The sequence below is a fragment of the Tiliqua scincoides genome, chromosome 5, assembly GCF_035046505.1.
Source record: "Tiliqua scincoides isolate rTilSci1 chromosome 5, rTilSci1.hap2, whole genome shotgun sequence".
Taxonomy (NCBI): domain Eukaryota; kingdom Metazoa; phylum Chordata; class Lepidosauria; order Squamata; family Scincidae; genus Tiliqua; species Tiliqua scincoides.
Window position 1 is genome coordinate 3,635,903 of NC_089825.1, and position 16,512 is coordinate 3,652,414.

The window sequence follows — 16,512 nt, forward strand, 5'->3', positions numbered from 1 at the left end:
GAACTCTTTGCCCACATACATACCAATCTTGGAGTAGCAGACAAAGGATGAAATAAGAGGGTATTCTTACATCTTGGACCAAGGGGCCCGGGTGGAGAAGGCAACAGAAACAACCTACTTTTCTGCCCTCTGCACCCGCATGGAATATTTCTCAATTTGATTCATTGATCAATTCCTTGTTTGTTTGTTGCTGTTTCTAGAAGGTAGAACAACTGTTGCCTGACAGATAAATATCCACATGTATGCAGTACTTGATACATGCTAGGAGAGAGTGATGCAGGGTAGTCTTGTGTTTTGCGTGGACTGATGACAGGGAAACTTCAGGTGACTTTTGGATTCAAGGCGAAACTTTGGTTTGTTGGAGCTGCCTCCCTGGCCTTGCCAGCTGGCTTGTGAGAAGCCTTGCCCTGGAAAATTCCACGGCCAGCTGTACTTGGCTTGATTGTCCAATTCAGACTGGCAACCAATGCCATTTTCTGAGAGCTTTCTGACAGAGGCAAGAAAGGCCATTAGTGACTGCCAAAGATGTGCCTTCAACTCCCCAGATCCTTTTCAGACAAGAGGGACCAGCCAGAAAGAGATAAAGCTCCACTGCAGCAAGTGGATTCATTTGGCTGGGTGGCTTGTGTGAGCCCTTCTCTGCCACTTTGCCACTCCTAGCAGGCTCAGTGGTCTCAGGGACATCTCAGCTACAACTATGGCAGTCTTTTTCTGATGGGTAGCAATGAGCAGCAAGTGCAAGAGAGTGCTGTGAGAGGCTGGTTGGCCAAGTGGGAGCCACACATGATAATGGCCTAATCCTGCGAAGAAGGTTCAAGTAGCTGGTTTATGAGCCATTGCTTGTGGCCTTGCTGCCTTTCATGGGGTGCTTGGCTGTGGGGCCTTGAGCTTCTGAGTGTTTTGGCACTCTTACAGGACTCACTGGCTATTGATTTGGTTGGCTTATCCTGCAGGCAGTATCAACAAACATGAAGCATGGGGCTGTTGGCTGAGCTTTCTATAGCAATAATAATTCTTCATCTTAGCAAAAAGAGCAGAAGACTTCCTCAGAGCCATACTGGGCAGAGTGAGACAGGACCAGAACTACTTCCTACAAATGACTGAATCTAGTTTAGTCATGCAGCCTTATCATCAGAATAGGAGGTACAACCCAACCAAGAATCCTCCCATTACTGGACAATGGTCTCCTTATTTTAAAAGGCTCTGGTTTCTTCTAAAAGTCTATAATGATTTTTTAAAAAAAAGGCTTGCAGTCCTTATAGTGAATAGCTACTGTTCAGTTCAGCATCCCAACTATGTGAGCTGTTGGTCAAAGCAGGACCACATAAAATCCATCTGAATTCACACACATGTCTGCATACACACAAATCAGATTGGCAAATTCATGTGTGAATGTTTTTTCCTTTTTTCCCCCTTTTAAACACCCATTTTCTCATGATCATTGCATATAAAGCCATAATTGTAGTAAGGCCTTGTGATTGATCATTAAGGTTGTGGCTAATTCAAAGGAGCAGGATTACATGAAGATCAAAACTGGCCCTAACTTGCAAAGGAAAACAGGGTCTGGGGCACTTTCCTTATGAGGAAAGGCTACGGCGTTTGGGCCTCTTCAGCCTAGAAAAGAGACGCCTGAGGGGGGACATGATTGAGACATACAAAATTATGCAGGGGATGGACAGAGTGGATAGGGGGATGCTCTTTACACTCTCACGTAATACCAGAACCAGGGGACATCCACTAAAATTGAGTGTTGGGCGGGTTAGGACAGACAAAAGAAAATATTTCTTTACTCAGCGTGTGGTCGGTCTATGGAACTCCCTGCCACAGGATGTGGTGCTGGCGTCTAGCCTAGACGCCTTTAAAAGGGAATTGGACAAGTTTCTGGAGGAAAAATCCATTACGGGGTACAAGCCATGATGTGTATGCACAACCTCCTGATTTTAGAAATGGGTTATGTCAGAATGCCAGATGCAAGGGAGGGCACCAGGATGAGGTCTCTTGTTATCAGGTGTGCTCCCTGGGGCATTTGGTGGGCCGCTGTGAGATACAGGAAGCTGGACTAGATGGGCCTATGGCCTGATCCAGTGGGGCTGTTCTTATGTTCTTATGTTCTAAGTATTTCTCTAACAAATGTTAAAACATGCAACTTTCTTTGCATGTCCTGTGGACTGAATGACAATGGTCAGCGTACTGAAGACTACTGTTTGCCAAACAAAGACTTAAAATTTCCATAAAGTCGGGAACAGTTACTGGTGCCATAACCTTTATCTGAAAGATTTCTATCCAGGTTTATCTCAAAACCAATTCATAGTGCACATGTTTACTCAGAAGTAGGCCTCACTGTGTCAGTGGGGCTTACTTTCAGGTAAGGTGTATGGGACTGCAGCCCTTAGGTGTCGAACAAGTTAAACCGAATAAATGTTACCTCCATTTTAAATGTTGTATGTATAAAAGTGGAAAGAGAAGGGAGGAGGGGTTTGTAACATTTTAGAACCTTGTAGCGCATGTGGCAATCTGCAAACCTGCAATCTGCCTTCATGCAGTTGGAAAAAGAGACATGGCAGTTGAGCAGAAGTCAGCTGGCACAACACCTCAGGATAAGAAAAACCTGGGCTCCAGGGAAGTGGTTGGAAGCCACATCAGACTTTTCATAGGCCAGGACTGTGAGCTGACAGCTGGCTATGTGAGCAGAGTTCAGAGATATAACAGAGTTTGATTTGAGCAGATCATGATCTTAACTGGACGAACCCTCCAGGGCTGAGAGGAAAGTTCAGCCCCTCACCTTGAATTATGTGTTATCGGCCTGAGATAATCTGCATGTCAAGGCAAGCCCAGTCCTGCCTTCTATGACACCAAGTCTGCTTGCTAGAACTAGAAGCAGTAGAGCAAACCCAACATGCTCCTTTTCCTCTGTTATGTTAGAAACCTGCCATGTATTCAGGAAGCCCTGCTCACTCCTGGCAGTTATGTTTGAGATCATCACATGCTGGTACCAAAGAGATTCTATTCTTTTCCTTTTGCTCCCCCAGAAAACTCCTTACAATAAACATTTAAGAATATAAATAAACTATTAAGTCAGAGTTAGGAAACTGTTGATGAACTATGCGATAAAAACATTCAAAGCTGTCAGACCTTCACTTTTTCTGCCTGTGACCCATCTGTGTCTGCTTCCAGTTTTTCTTCTTCAGCTCCATCTGCAAGGACAGAAGACCAACAGTTAATGCAGAGTGGACCACACGCCTGCAGGAATGACTCAGGGAGAGGGCCGGAAAGTTTCTTGCTGTCATTTTCCCAAGGCAACCATGGGGCTAGCTCATTTAAATACAGCTCTAATGCACTTGCTGGACCTGGTATTTACTGCTGGGCAAGTGGGTGGTGATCTGGTAGTGGAGTAAACCACCGGATTACTTCACGGTGGGCTTTAAGGCTAGTCATGACATCTTCACAGAGGGATCAAATTGTATGATCTATCCCCAGAGGCTTCTGGATCCCAATGGATTCCTGAAGGCTCTGGAGAGGCTGATGCCTCTCTGATGCCAGGCTGGCAGCTTTGGATGAAATGGCTAGGGCTGTGGATCAGATAGCTCCTGAACTACCTCTACTGTGCTGAAGTGCTACCGCAGCTCCTTACTTTCCTGAGGAGCTGTTGGAGATGAAGTGACTGGGCTGTACTGTACTGTAATTTTAGACATGGAAATGACTTGTGGGGTACACCAGTGCAACCCAGCAACAAGACTGGAAATGTAACCCAATGTGTCCAATTCCAGGATGTCTGTGGTATGCTACAGGAATTTGCAACTATTCTTCTGAAATACCAGGTTCCCACTTCTGTTGGGAGCCTTGAATGCAAAAGACCAAATCTAGCAATAAAAACAGATTAAGCAAATTGTGTCTATACACATTTCCTTAATTGCCATAATTTATAGGCCCAGGATCGAATGCTTTGGCACAGAGTAAATAGTCTGAAGTAATTGCCACTCAACACCTCCACACAGCCTATAAAACAAGTTAATTAGATATATAAAATCCTCACAGCAATTTATTAGTCCATAGTCCATCTCACACCATAGCCATATTACTGGGAAGTGTTGGGAAGGTCTGCTTAGGCAGGTCTCCCTCCGAACTCACGGGGGTCTCATATCATAGTTCCAAGTAGGGCACCTTAGCACAGAAGGTGTCTGAACTCCTCAGAGGAAGCGCCCTCCCCTGCAGAATACTGAGCCATGCTAGTGGTGCCCTCCAACCTGGTCCCTGTGACTTAAAGCTAGAACAAGGTTCTCCTTTAGCCTTTTATTTCTACAATAAGATAGCAGCTACCCTCACCAACAAGGAGGTGCAGCTCGCTTCTCTTCACCCCAGTAACTCCTGCCCTCCAGGTGGCTACTGCTCACTCAAAGCTGGTCCAGGACATTTTGCTGCCTGAAATGAAGGTCAAGATGGCAGCCCTTCACGCCAAACAAGAGATTCTGGGGCATTTGGTGGGCCGCTGTGAGATACAGGAAGCTGGACTAGATGGGCCTATGGCCTGATCCAGTGGGGCTGTTCTTATGTTCTTAGATACCTCTGCCTGAAACAAAGATTCAAACTACTCTCCCTTTCTCATTCGTTCTATTAAAACCACACCTTTTTGTCAAATCTCTCCCCTTTCCTTTGTTTTCTATTAAATCACCCTCCTGACATCATATTAGAGAAGACATGTGAAGTTAAAGCTTTCCATTTGATTCTCTCTTTTTTATCTACTAAGTTCACTTACTATTTATTTCATTTCTCAAGCCTCCCTTTGGATCAAACAAACCAGAAAGGTGGCTTACAGTAAGAATACAAAACAATTCTGAAGCCCTTTAGTTCTCTGGCCCATGGTAGAGGCCAAGCTGTGGCTCTACTTGCTTCTCCAATTCTTGGACCATGTGGTGGATGTTCTGAAACATGGCGTCTTTTCAGACAGGAAAGATAAAGGTAAGCTCCTTGCAGTAGCTCTGTTCTCTGGTAGTTGACAGGGGCCAGGCTTGCCGTAATTTATAAACTGGGTGGCAGGAAGATGCTTCCACTTCCTTATAATGAAAGAAGCAAGCAAGTCTACTTAGTCTACACTCCTCCTAACCATGGTTACCTAAGAGTACATTCCACTGAATGCTGTGGTATATACTGCTAAGAAAGTAAACCTGCATGGGTCAAGTTCCTTACATTTATTTCAGGTAAGATGGTGGAAAGCCTAATCAAGGATAAAATTTTAAAATATATAGAAGAACAACATTTGCTGAGAATCAGTATGGCTTCTCTAAAGGTAAGTCTAGCCTCACAAATTTTTCTTAATTCTCTGAAAAGGTCAACACCCATTAGGATACAAGCAAACCCACTGATATTATGCATCTGGACTTTTAGAAGTCCAGACCCTCACAAAAAGCTTCTAAGAAAACTCCACAGTCAGGGAATAAGAGGGTAGGTCTCTCATGGATTGGGAACTGGTTGAAGAACAGGAAGCAGAATGTGGGTCTCGATGGGCAATTTTCACAATGGAAAGTGGTGATGTGGTGTGCCCCAAGGTTCAGTCTTGGGATTGGTGCTTTTCTGTGAGTCTCCTAGAGGAGACTTTTGTAACTGCCCCCTTGTAGGATGCAGCAAAAGCCATTCCGGCATTTCTGCATTGGAATGGGGGGAGGAAGGAAGGACAGGGCTTCAGAAACAAAGATATTGTAACAAACTGACAAACTAAAAAACTACAAACCCAACCTGATGCACCTGGGAAGTCCAGAAGTGGAACCTGCATGCAGGCAAAGATATAAGCTGATAGCTTCAAATTTGGAACATTAATCTCTGTGAGAGGCACAATGCTGAACTAGATCAGGGGTGCCCAAACCCTGCAGGCCATTCACCCTCTCAGGTTAGCTATCCTTATCCTCCCTACGGAGAAGAGTTTATGCATTGATTTGTATTTTCCCCTGCGCAAGAGGTGTATGTCGTCAGGAGTTATTATAACTCCCTTCACTTTGCTGATGCTTATGTGTCCAAGTGTTTTTGCCTTGATGTGTATTTTTCCCCTGCGCAAGAGGTGTATGTGTAGTCAGTTGTGGACTACTTATGTCTCCATGTGTTTCTGGCTTGGTCTGTATGTTTTCCTTGGGCAAGAAGTGTGTGGTCAGGGGTTACCCCCACATCCTTTTCTGGTTTGGTTTGTATATTTGGTGAAAGCACAATTTGTCCCATGTGCCTCACTGTCTCAATCTGCGCTTTACTTTTTTGGGGTGGGGGGTGTGGCCAACAGATCCATGGGCTAAACTGGTTTGCTGTCTCTGGTGAAATTAAATTCCCAAGCATTCCATGCTTTTCCTTGCCTCTGATACAGTTATGTCTCAATCTGTGCTTTATTGTTGTTGGAACTGTTTCATCACCTGTGACTTATTTCTCTTTATTTAATCGGGGGGGGGGGCAGCAGCCAATAACATATTGTATTTATTTGCTGGTTTGATGGAACCAGGCTGTGGAGCTTCTGGTCTTTCAGAATTTTTAAAAAAAAAATGAATTTATGCTGTTGGGGTCAGGGAAAAACTTATCTGTTGAGAGAAATCATAGAACCAGGTCTGTTGTGCTTCTGGCCTTTCAGTGATTTTCTTCCCCTAACTCATGGGTACTGAAATTTATTCAAATTTAATGTAAAGTTGAATAATATACATTTATTCAAATTTAAATTAAAACCTTATTTTTTTTCCAGCCCTCAAGACTGTTCCAGATATTTGATATGGCCCTCCTGCCAAAATGTTTTTAGAAAAGTGTTTTTTTTAAAGTTTTTAAAAAAGTGGAATTAATGTTGAATGAAGATGGATGGATTTGATAAGCCCTCTGCAGGGCTCCTCAAGGCTTGAAATGTTGAGAAAAAAGTCAGTGCAAACTACCTTCTGGTTGCGTTTGCAAACCGGAAGTGGTTTGTGCTCACTTTTTCCTCAATATTCCAAGATTTGCGGATGACTGCGTGGGTTTCCCTGCCCCTCCTGGAGCCTGCTGCAGCCCTGAGTACGAAAGCCCCCCTCAGCGACTCAATCCTGGGAATTGGTCACTGCCTCTCCCCTTCCCCCACCCCTTAAAGGGATGGAGGAACCTTTACACAAACTGGTGGGTCGCAACTTGAGTATCACTGCCCTAGAACATTACAGCAGCACCCCCTCCATCATCCAAATCATTTATTAAGATACCAAACAATACTGGTCCCTGTGTCCATGGCAGAGTCCTGACGTACACCACTTGCCACTTCCTTTCAGGTCAGCAAGAAGCCATGGACAAACACTCTTTCTCTCAGCAAGCCAGCCACAGGTCCACCCAACAGTGGCATTATCTAACCTCATCCCACCCATTTATCCACCAGAATGACATGGGCCTTACTGAAATCCAGATATGTTATGTCCCCAGCATCCCCTCCCCCCCATCTGCTGAGCGAGTCACTCTATCACAGAAGGGATAAGGTTTGTCTGGCAAGACTTGTTCTAAAGACAGTTCAGCTGCTTGAAGAAAAGGCTTCCACTGAAACAGAATTTTCACCAGATGTCTGTAGGAGTTTCTAAAAATCTTCTAGCATATCTATGTTCCTTTGGCAACCACAGTTGTGATTCAAATCAGCATGTTATTTTTCTGATTAAGTATTTGTTGTGCATCAATCTACACGTATAAAGTACTTTAGACGTCTGTTTGTATATATTAAGCTTCAATATTGTCATATAAAATGGTGTTTTAAACATAATATTCTGCTTGTGGTTTTCACAGTTGTGAATGAAAATATGAAAAAAATGCATAAAGCAGACTACTGTTCCTCTTTGCATCTGCTGCAAAATATTAATTCACCCTGAATTTTGGGTTGTGCGTCATACCTTAATCCAGGACAAACACGACTCCCCAGTTGTCTGCTATGCATACCTATATGAGACACATCTCTTGTGCACACACACCATGTATTCCCTTGCACAGGTAAAACACTTGATGGAAAAACTGTGATGCAACACTATTAATCGATACTGCCTCTGATGGGTCTGCTGCAGGTATGTGGCAGATCTTACAGGTCAGAATCACAAATAAAATATTATCACCAGTTCCCAGAGCACATTATACAGCGTAACGAGCCTGATCAAAAATACATGAAGATGAAAGACGATGGCTGCAGTGCCGCTGCTCAGCCACAGTAAATCATACTGAGGGTGTATCCCCCATTTCTAGCTCTCCAGGACAGTGTGTTTTAAGAAGAAACAATCAGCTCTGGCTGCAGAGAGATGTGAGATGCATCCTGGACAGGCACATGCCATGCAGCTCTGCTGAAGAATATTCACACCACCCAACGAGTGCTGGCTCAGTGGAGGTTCTGTTCCCCATGCCCTTCAGTGAAAAGCTGTTTGAGATGCTGCAGACCAGCAAGTGACCCAGTTTGGTCTCACCAAGCCTGTCTCCCGGAGAGCGCCATCTGTTCTTGTCCTAATTTACTCCATTAGTTACAGATCAATACAAATCACATTAACTGGCTAACTAATTATAAAATCCAGTTCATTTTTCTCATCAGAAATAATCTGCATACCATTTTTGCTTGGGAAAGGCTCCTAAAGTTTAAAGCAGCAGGTGAAAGGAGAAATCTATGGAACAAACCCTCTGGTTGAACTGGGCAAGCCTGCCTGAGATCAGGGACAAGTCTGGAGCTGTAGAGGGTGGCAGGAATGGCCAGCTTCGCTCTGCTCCTGCACAAAGAAGTCACTATTGCGCTCCATAGCTGTGGAACTGGTGAGAATAGCAGAGGCCTGTGCTGGCCCTTTGCCTCCCAGACAGCTTGGCAACACAGTTCACCAGTAACCACTCAGACATCTTAACTTTACAGCTATGGAGGGGAGGATTACTGCTGCTTTATTCAGGATGAGGGATTCCCATTCTGCCCTGCAGCTTCCAGTTGAAGGCAGGCGCTTGTTATACTCACTCAAGAGGCAAGGCATCATCACCTCCTTGCTGGTGGTCAAGCTCATGGACTTCACTGTTCCACACTCATATGCACACACCCAACTTAAAAACCTAAGAACAGCCCTGCTGGATCGGGCCAGAAGCCCATCTAGTCCAGCTTCCTGTATCTCACAGCGGCCCACCAAATGCCCCAGAGAACACACAAGACCGCAAGAGACCTGCATCCTGGTGGCCCTCCCATGACAACTTCTGCTGTCTTAAAGCCTGTACTTAACAAACTAAGCAATTGTGTACACAGGTGTTCAGGATCCTATTCCTCATAAAATATAATACAGAACATTGCTTCAATGCTAGCAGAGGTATTGATAATGCCAGTATTTCAGCACACGGCTTAAGGTTCCAGGTTCAAATCACTGCCTGCAGTTGCAACAGTGTCTCAAGTACCAGGGCTTCTGCCTGAGGATGTGGCTCTGTGTAAGGCAGCCTGAGACTCTTTTTAATCCCAGCCCTAAATCAAAATATGTTTCTGTTCACAGACACAAGCAGTGGTCAATACAAGCACGCATATTTTAAGGCTACAGGCTATCTGAAGCTTAAAGGAGACAAAGCCTTGAAACCAAAGTTTGTCTCTGGTACCCACCAACTGGATCAGCGTTAGTGGTGGGTGAGAGAATGAAGGTTGTGAAGCCAGTCATGGTTAAGAATTTGTTCTTAAAGTAACTGTTTGGGAAGGTTAATATAGCAAAGCAGCCCAAAGCCCCTAAAGGAAAGACGGGCTTTTTAACAAACGCTTCAGGGATATATGAAGTATAACACCAACTGTGCTGACATGTTTCCGATTTCTTGAGTTTGAAAGCCACAAGGATGCTTTAGTCCAGGATTCTCCTCTCCTCCACACTTCCTCTGCTGCTCCATCCCCCTTTTCCTTTTTGAACTCAGTAAGGAGGAAGACTGGACCAGTAAGGCAAGCACCCCGCCTACCTGGGGCAACTGCCTCAGTCAGCTTCATGGATGAGCCTGCCTCACTGAGTTCATGAATGATGCAGGCAATGATGATTACAAGGTTCCAGGATTACAAGATTCCAGGATTTCACAATGGAGAGAGGTGAAAAGCAGTGTGCCCCAAGGATCTGTCCTGGGACCGGTGCTTTTCAACCTCTTCATAAATGACCTGGAGACAGGGTTGAGCAGTGAAGTGGCTAAGTTTGCAGACGACACCAAACTTTTCCGAGTGGTAAAGACCAGAAGTGATTGTGAGGAGCTCCAGAAGGATCTCTCCAGACTGGCAGAATGGGCAGCAAAATGGCAGATGCGCTTCAATGTCAGTAAGTTTAAAGTCATGCACATTGGGGCAAAAAATCAAAACTTCACATATAGGCTGATGGGTTCTGAGCTGTCTGTGACAGATCAGGAGAGAGATCTTGGGGTGGTGGAGGACAGGTCGATGAAAGTGTCGACCCAATGTGCGGCGGCAGTGAAGAAGGCCAATTCTATGCTTGGGATCATTAGGAAGGGTATTGATAACAAAACGGTTAGTATTATAATGCCGTTGTACAAATCGATGGTAAGGCCACACCTGGAGTATTGTGTCCAGTTCTGGTCGCCGCATCTCAAAAAAGACATAGTGGAAATGGAAAAGGTGCAAAAGAGAGCGACTAAGATGATTACGGGGCTGGAGCACCTTCCTTATGAGGAAAGGCTACGGCGTTTGGGCCTCTTCAGCCTAGAAAAGAGACGCTTGAGGGGTGACATGATTGAGACATACAAAATTATGCAGGGGATGGACAGAGTGGATAGGGAGATGCTCTTTACACTCTCACATAATACCAGAACCAGGGGACATCCACTAAAATTGAGTGTTGGGCGGGTTAGGACAGACAAAAGAAAATATTTCTTTACTCAGCGCGTGGTCGGTCTGTGGAACTCCTTGCCACAGGATGTGGTGCTGGCGTCTAGCCTAGACGCCTTTAAAAGGGGATTGGACGAGTTTCTGGAAGAAAAATCCATTATGGGGTACAAGCCATGATGTGTATGCGCAACCTCCTGATTTTAGGAATGGGTTAAGTCAGAATGCCAGATGTAGGGGAGAGCACCAGGATGAGGTCTCTTGTTATCTGGTGTGCTCCCTGGGGCATTTGGTGGGCCGCTGTGAGATACAGGAAGTTGGACTAGATGGGCCTATGGCCTGATCCAGTGGGGCTGTTCTTATGTTCTTAATTGGCACTCACAGTCTACAGCTGCATATCGGTCTTTTTTCATCCGTCAGTGACTGAACAGTGGATATCGTTACAGCAGATTGGGGGGGCCATATCTGCAGATGTGGGGACCCTCCTCCCCCCTCCACACCCATTAAATTATTTGAAAAAATTATCAGAGCGAAAATCAGCCTGCTTAAACAAGCTGATTTTCGCCTCAGTAACTTTAAAAAATGATTTAACAGGCACACAGGAGGGGGCGGGGGCAACCCCCACTCCCTTGCACGCCCATTAAACTATTTAAAAACTGACTAGGTGCACATTCTTGTTTAAATAGGCTGCATCTGTAGCCTGCAGGAACAGCAGTGAAATTTTCCTTAAACAGCCGGAATAGTTAAAAAGAATATCAGTAAGGTCATTAGGAAGACCTCACTGCCTGCCGGCCGCAAATGCAATCTGTTTAAACAATAATATGCACCCAGTAAGTTTTTAAATAATTTAATGGGTGCATGGGGGGGGCACACAGGGAGTGGGGGATTGCCCCCCGCGTGCCTCCCTGTGAACCTATTACATCATTTTAAACACTTAACTGGGGTGAAAATAGACACAATTTTTGCCCCAGTAAGTGTTTAAAATGGTGTAAAGGGCACGTGGGAGGACGCAGGGGATGGGGAGGGGTCTGGAACAGATCCCCCACAGATTCTGGGGCAGGCCTGTAAATACCCAGCCTGTCTTCATGAATTTTCAAAAGTCGCCATGATCTCCTTTTCTAAGTATTGAGCCTCTTCCTTTCGCTACACCATCTCTTCAGTGACAGAAAGAGAAAGTAAGCAGTAATGCTCATCAGCAGAAGGCTCTGGTTCCATCCCTTTGAACTCACCAAGCTTCTCTGGTTCATCTGGGACTGTCCCAGCAATGCAGCTGCTCTCCAGCCCATAAGTAGGGTCCACTTTTCCAGAGACCCTGGCTGCTTCTTGCACTTTCTTGACATGAGCTTCAACTAGTTCCAGGGGTACCTCCTCTCGGACCCGTGAGAACTCTTCTGTGTAAAAAAAGAAAAGAAAAGCCAAGTTTTACTTAGTAGATAGGGATGCACTTTCCCCAATTCATGTTGCACTGGTACCCTCCAGCCCCAACTCCCTCCCACCCAGGGGCCCCTGGGAGGGGAAGACTCCTTCCCCTGCTGCCACCACTGCCCTCAACAGGAGAGTAGTGAATGGTAAAGGCTGAATGGGTTTGGGAGCTGGGCAGTAGACCAGAAATTCTTCAACCTGAAATGTAATTCTAGCCAGGGAATCTCTGGGGCTTCTAACATTTCCTCTTCTGGAGGATAAGTGGACAGAGCCCTCAAAACTCAAATCCAAGCCTGACCATAGTAAGCTTCATTAGTATCTCTAGCACTTACAGTGCAAACCACCATCACTCCACACACAGTGACAGAGATGCCAATGTGGCATCTGCTGTAGCCGGTGGCGGAGTTTTGGCATATTGAAGCCTCCTTGGCGTAAGGCTGAGGAATTCAATCTGTGCGTCCCGCCTCCCTAGTGAGGCGTGGCTAGCCTCCAGGGGCATCTCAGGGAGTGAGGTGGCCACAGCAGCTCAGCTCAGCTCAGCTGCTGCCTCCTAACTTGCTGCTTTATGGAGACTGAGAAAGAGGTGGGTGGGGCAGGGTGAGGTGAGGTGGGTGGGGCAGTATGAAACATGGTGGGGGGAAGCATCTCAGGGAGAGAGGTAGCCGCAGCTGTGCTGCCTCTTGACTTGCTGCTTTTCCGAGGCTGAGAGCGAGGTGGGTGGGGCAGCATGAGGTGGTGGGGATGGTGGGAGAGAAGGCTGACTGGGCAGCTCAGAGGTGCTGCATCTCATCAGCACAGGGCTCGCTCCTGGCAGGCTTCAAACTGGGAGGGAAGCCTGACCTAGAGAGCAGCGCTTTCCTCTGCTTGGAAAAGAGGGAACCCAGCCTGCTCTGGGGGGGGGGGCAGCCCAGCCTGCATCCCTCCGTCTTGCCTGGGGGGAATAGGGGTGGCATCTGTATGATGGGGTGTATGTGTGTGAGCAGCCCCCATCTACTTTGGGGGTGAGTTGTAATCTTGCTGGGTGTGGCTGCAATCCTATCCACACTTTCCTGGAAGTAAGCCCCATTGACTGAAATGGGACTTACTTCTGAGTAGACCTACATAGGTTTGGGGTCTGTGTCAGGTTAACCAAGGATCTTCACCTTTCTCTTTTTCCTCCCCCTTCAAAAAAAGAAAAAAAGGCCACTCTTGATGGCTTTGTCTCCAAAAATTGATTAAAAATTCATCACTTCCCCCCCTTTCCAAAACCCTCCAGGTGTGCTGCTAACTCAGGGCACAATCCTAACCAGGTCTACTCAGTCCTATTTTGTTCAATGGGGCTTACTCTCAGGTAAGTGTGGTTAGGATTGCAGCCTCAGAGTGCTGGCAGCTGTTTTTTTGTTTCTAGTGTATAATTATAACACCTTCACCCCCATTTTGGGGGTAACTGAGGTGAGGTGTTGTAATGGGGAGCCGTGGCCAATGGCCACAAGGATCAGGGGAGCCGCAGGCTGGAAAAGTTTGAGAACCACTGGGGTAAGGGAACATTTGTTCCCGTGTCCCAGGGCAAGCCCCAGCTACTGCCATTGGTCAATGCAGACCTGTGCCAACAATACTGCTGCCGCAAATCTGCATTGACTTGTGAAGGTGGATCAGGGGGTTAGGATTTGGCAGGCTCCCCTGCTGCCAAACCTGCCCCCTTCCGGGGCCCTATCTGTCCTCCACCCCATCTCTTGCTCCATTTCCCCCCTATCAGACTATCTCCTCACCCTTGCATGGCCTTATCTGCACTGAAGGGCATCCTCAGTCTGTCTTTATATGGACCTGGCCACTCGCTGCTTATGGAGGCAAAGTTGTGTGCTCCAGCAGTGCAGCGTTTCTCATAGCTGCAAAGCACAAGTTCCGCTAGCATGCTATGCTTATTGGATTGGGCCGTTATTTATTTATACCTTGTTTTGTTACCAAGACTAGCTCCTAAAGCAGTTCACAGGTTAAATCAATGATAAAGTATTAAGAAATGAGGAAGCTTTTTCTGGTCCCTGCAAGGTAATGACATAGGCCAGGTTCCAGGCTCTTCTCTGAAAGGGAGGGAGTGGAAGAGACAATAGATGGACTTGGGGGTTAGCTGGCAGTAGAGGTGTCAGTCCACAAAACAGCTCCCTTCGTTACTCCTTAGTGGCAGGGATTTTCATCAATAAAACAGAAAACTAAATATGATCCTGCCAGATGGTCTGACTGCAAATTTTACTACCATCCCCACCACTAGTTCAAAAAACAAGGAAGCAGTAAATTAGTATACAACACATAGGAGTGGGAGAAGAGGGTAAAGAGTACAGGAATAAAGAGAAATGTGGAGAGATTCAGTCAGGACATGTGTGCGCTTTCCAAATTAATGTGCAGAACTTGAAACAGAAAGCGACAAGTAAGCAGTGCAGGCCTTGAAAGGGAGAGATAAGCAGAGACATGAAAGAGGCAGAGCTCTTCAACACAGACAGTCTGAATTGACTGGCTGGGAAAAATAACAGGTGGAGGAACCTTTGGGAGAGGCCACTCTCCACCAGCTATGGAACAAAGTTGCATCAGATACCAGAGAGGAAAGCGATAACCAGATTCTTCTCTCCTTATGAGTTAAAAAAAAAAACACCACTCATCTACCCACTCCTGCTCCTCCAAACTCATATATTAGCACTGCAGAGCAATTAATGACTAACTTATCCACAAATCTGCTTAGGTGCATCTCAAGAAGAATGGCGCACAAGCAGAAACAAGACTGGAGAGCAGAGCTTGAACTGCTTGCAAGCAGACCTTGAACTGCTCATAAGGAAGGGCCTTCTGAAGTTGCTTGCTGAGCTATGGAAAGAACAAATCAATGCTGGGCCTTTTGATGGCTCAGATAGCACTTCATGAGCATTAGCCAGTGAAGACCACATGACAAGAAGGAACAACCTGGGCTCAACTTGATTCTCAGAGCAGCTCTCCAGACTTCATACGTATACAATTTGCTGAGACTTTTCAACTACGTACTTGTCTCTTCCCGGTAACTCCTAAGTACTTTAGGATCATTTACTATGGTTTTATTGGAGAGAGAGCAGCAGGTGTTCTTTTAAGTCTTAGACTAAGTCAGCAGCACACATGGAGTTAAGTCCTTCTCAGACGAGGCTAGAAAAGGAAAAGAAGGCGACGCCATACCTAAAGCTGCTTTAGCCGCAGCAGATGCCACCCGGGGATCCACGACAGATGCCAGAAAAGCCACTGTGCTCATCACCGGATTTCCAGACTGGCTGAAAGGGACAGGCTGGTAGGCCAAAGGACCCAGGGAAGCATCAGAGTTCTCCAGGTACGGGTCCTCAATGGGAAGTCTTAGGAAGTGGAGAATGCACTCGTCCTGAGTGCGACTTCCGACATGCTCAGAAACTTTGTTCCAGTCATCTTTGTACATCTCTAGAGCCTGGTGAGAGAGAACACACTGATGCAACTGGTTTTATTAATTTTTAACTGCAAAGGGTATGGTGGAAGAGGAGAAATGAAACCCTAATCTGATTCAGACAAGCAAGAGGAAGTCCTGCTTCCATTATGGCTGGGTGTTAGGAAGGTTTCTTTGGGCTGCAGGTGGACAACTGGCTAAGCCAAGTTGAGCCACCTTCCCTTCTCCAGCACTGGTCCCAAAACCTGAGAGGAGAGAACTCTGCCGTTCAGCTACTGCACTGTATAATCCTCGCGCATCAGAAACATCCCTCATTTCACTGAGACAAAGTCACTATGTTCTCTTCCATAGGATTTTCTCCTGCACTGTGCACATAGTTCCCTCAAAACAGAAACAGAACTCTGAGTAAAGCCTCTAACTGTTCAATAGATTTGATGACATTCGTGCTGCATAATTGCTATTTCAGAATATGAATGGAAAATGATTTTACTTTCCTTGAAAACAGAATAGGAGACACTTGCCATTTTGGCACACATGCCTTGAGATGCCACACTCTCATTTCCTATCCACCTCCAGTCCCACAACCTGTCTTTCAATCTCATCCCTTCTGTCTCTTCAAGCAAAATCCCCATTCATTCTTCTATACTACCTTTCCCTTGCTCTCTCTAGTCCTCTCAATGCTTGCAACCCTACCTCTCTCCCTCAGTGCCTTGAGCAAGCTGAATAACCTGTTGCCTTTCTTGTCCTCCAGTTCTCCTCTTGATTATCTTTTCTGGTTTACTAATACTGTTGATATACCTGTCTATTTACTTAAAATATTTATATTTGAATCTTGTATTCCCCCAAAGAGACCACCAGGGTAACTAACAATGTAACACAAGCACCAGTACTATAGTCACTTTCTGTCCAGTTTACAATT

The 16,512-nt window shown here is 45.9% G+C and overlaps 1 protein-coding gene across 1 annotated transcript in view; it reads right to left on the reverse strand.

Moving 5' to 3' along the window:
* SMARCC1 (SWI/SNF related, matrix associated, actin dependent regulator of chromatin subfamily c member 1) overlaps positions 1-16,512 on the reverse strand; it is a 129,155-nt gene that overhangs the window by 32,112 nt on the left and 80,531 nt on the right. Inside the window, exons 20-22 of the mRNA XM_066627421.1 lie at positions 15,359-15,617; positions 11,998-12,159; positions 3,133-3,194 (exon numbers count right to left, since the gene is read on the reverse strand). Coding sequence (XP_066483518.1) covers positions 3,133-3,194; positions 11,998-12,159; positions 15,359-15,617 — 483 coding nt within the window. The remainder of the gene's footprint in view (positions 1-3,132; positions 3,195-11,997; positions 12,160-15,358; positions 15,618-16,512) is intronic.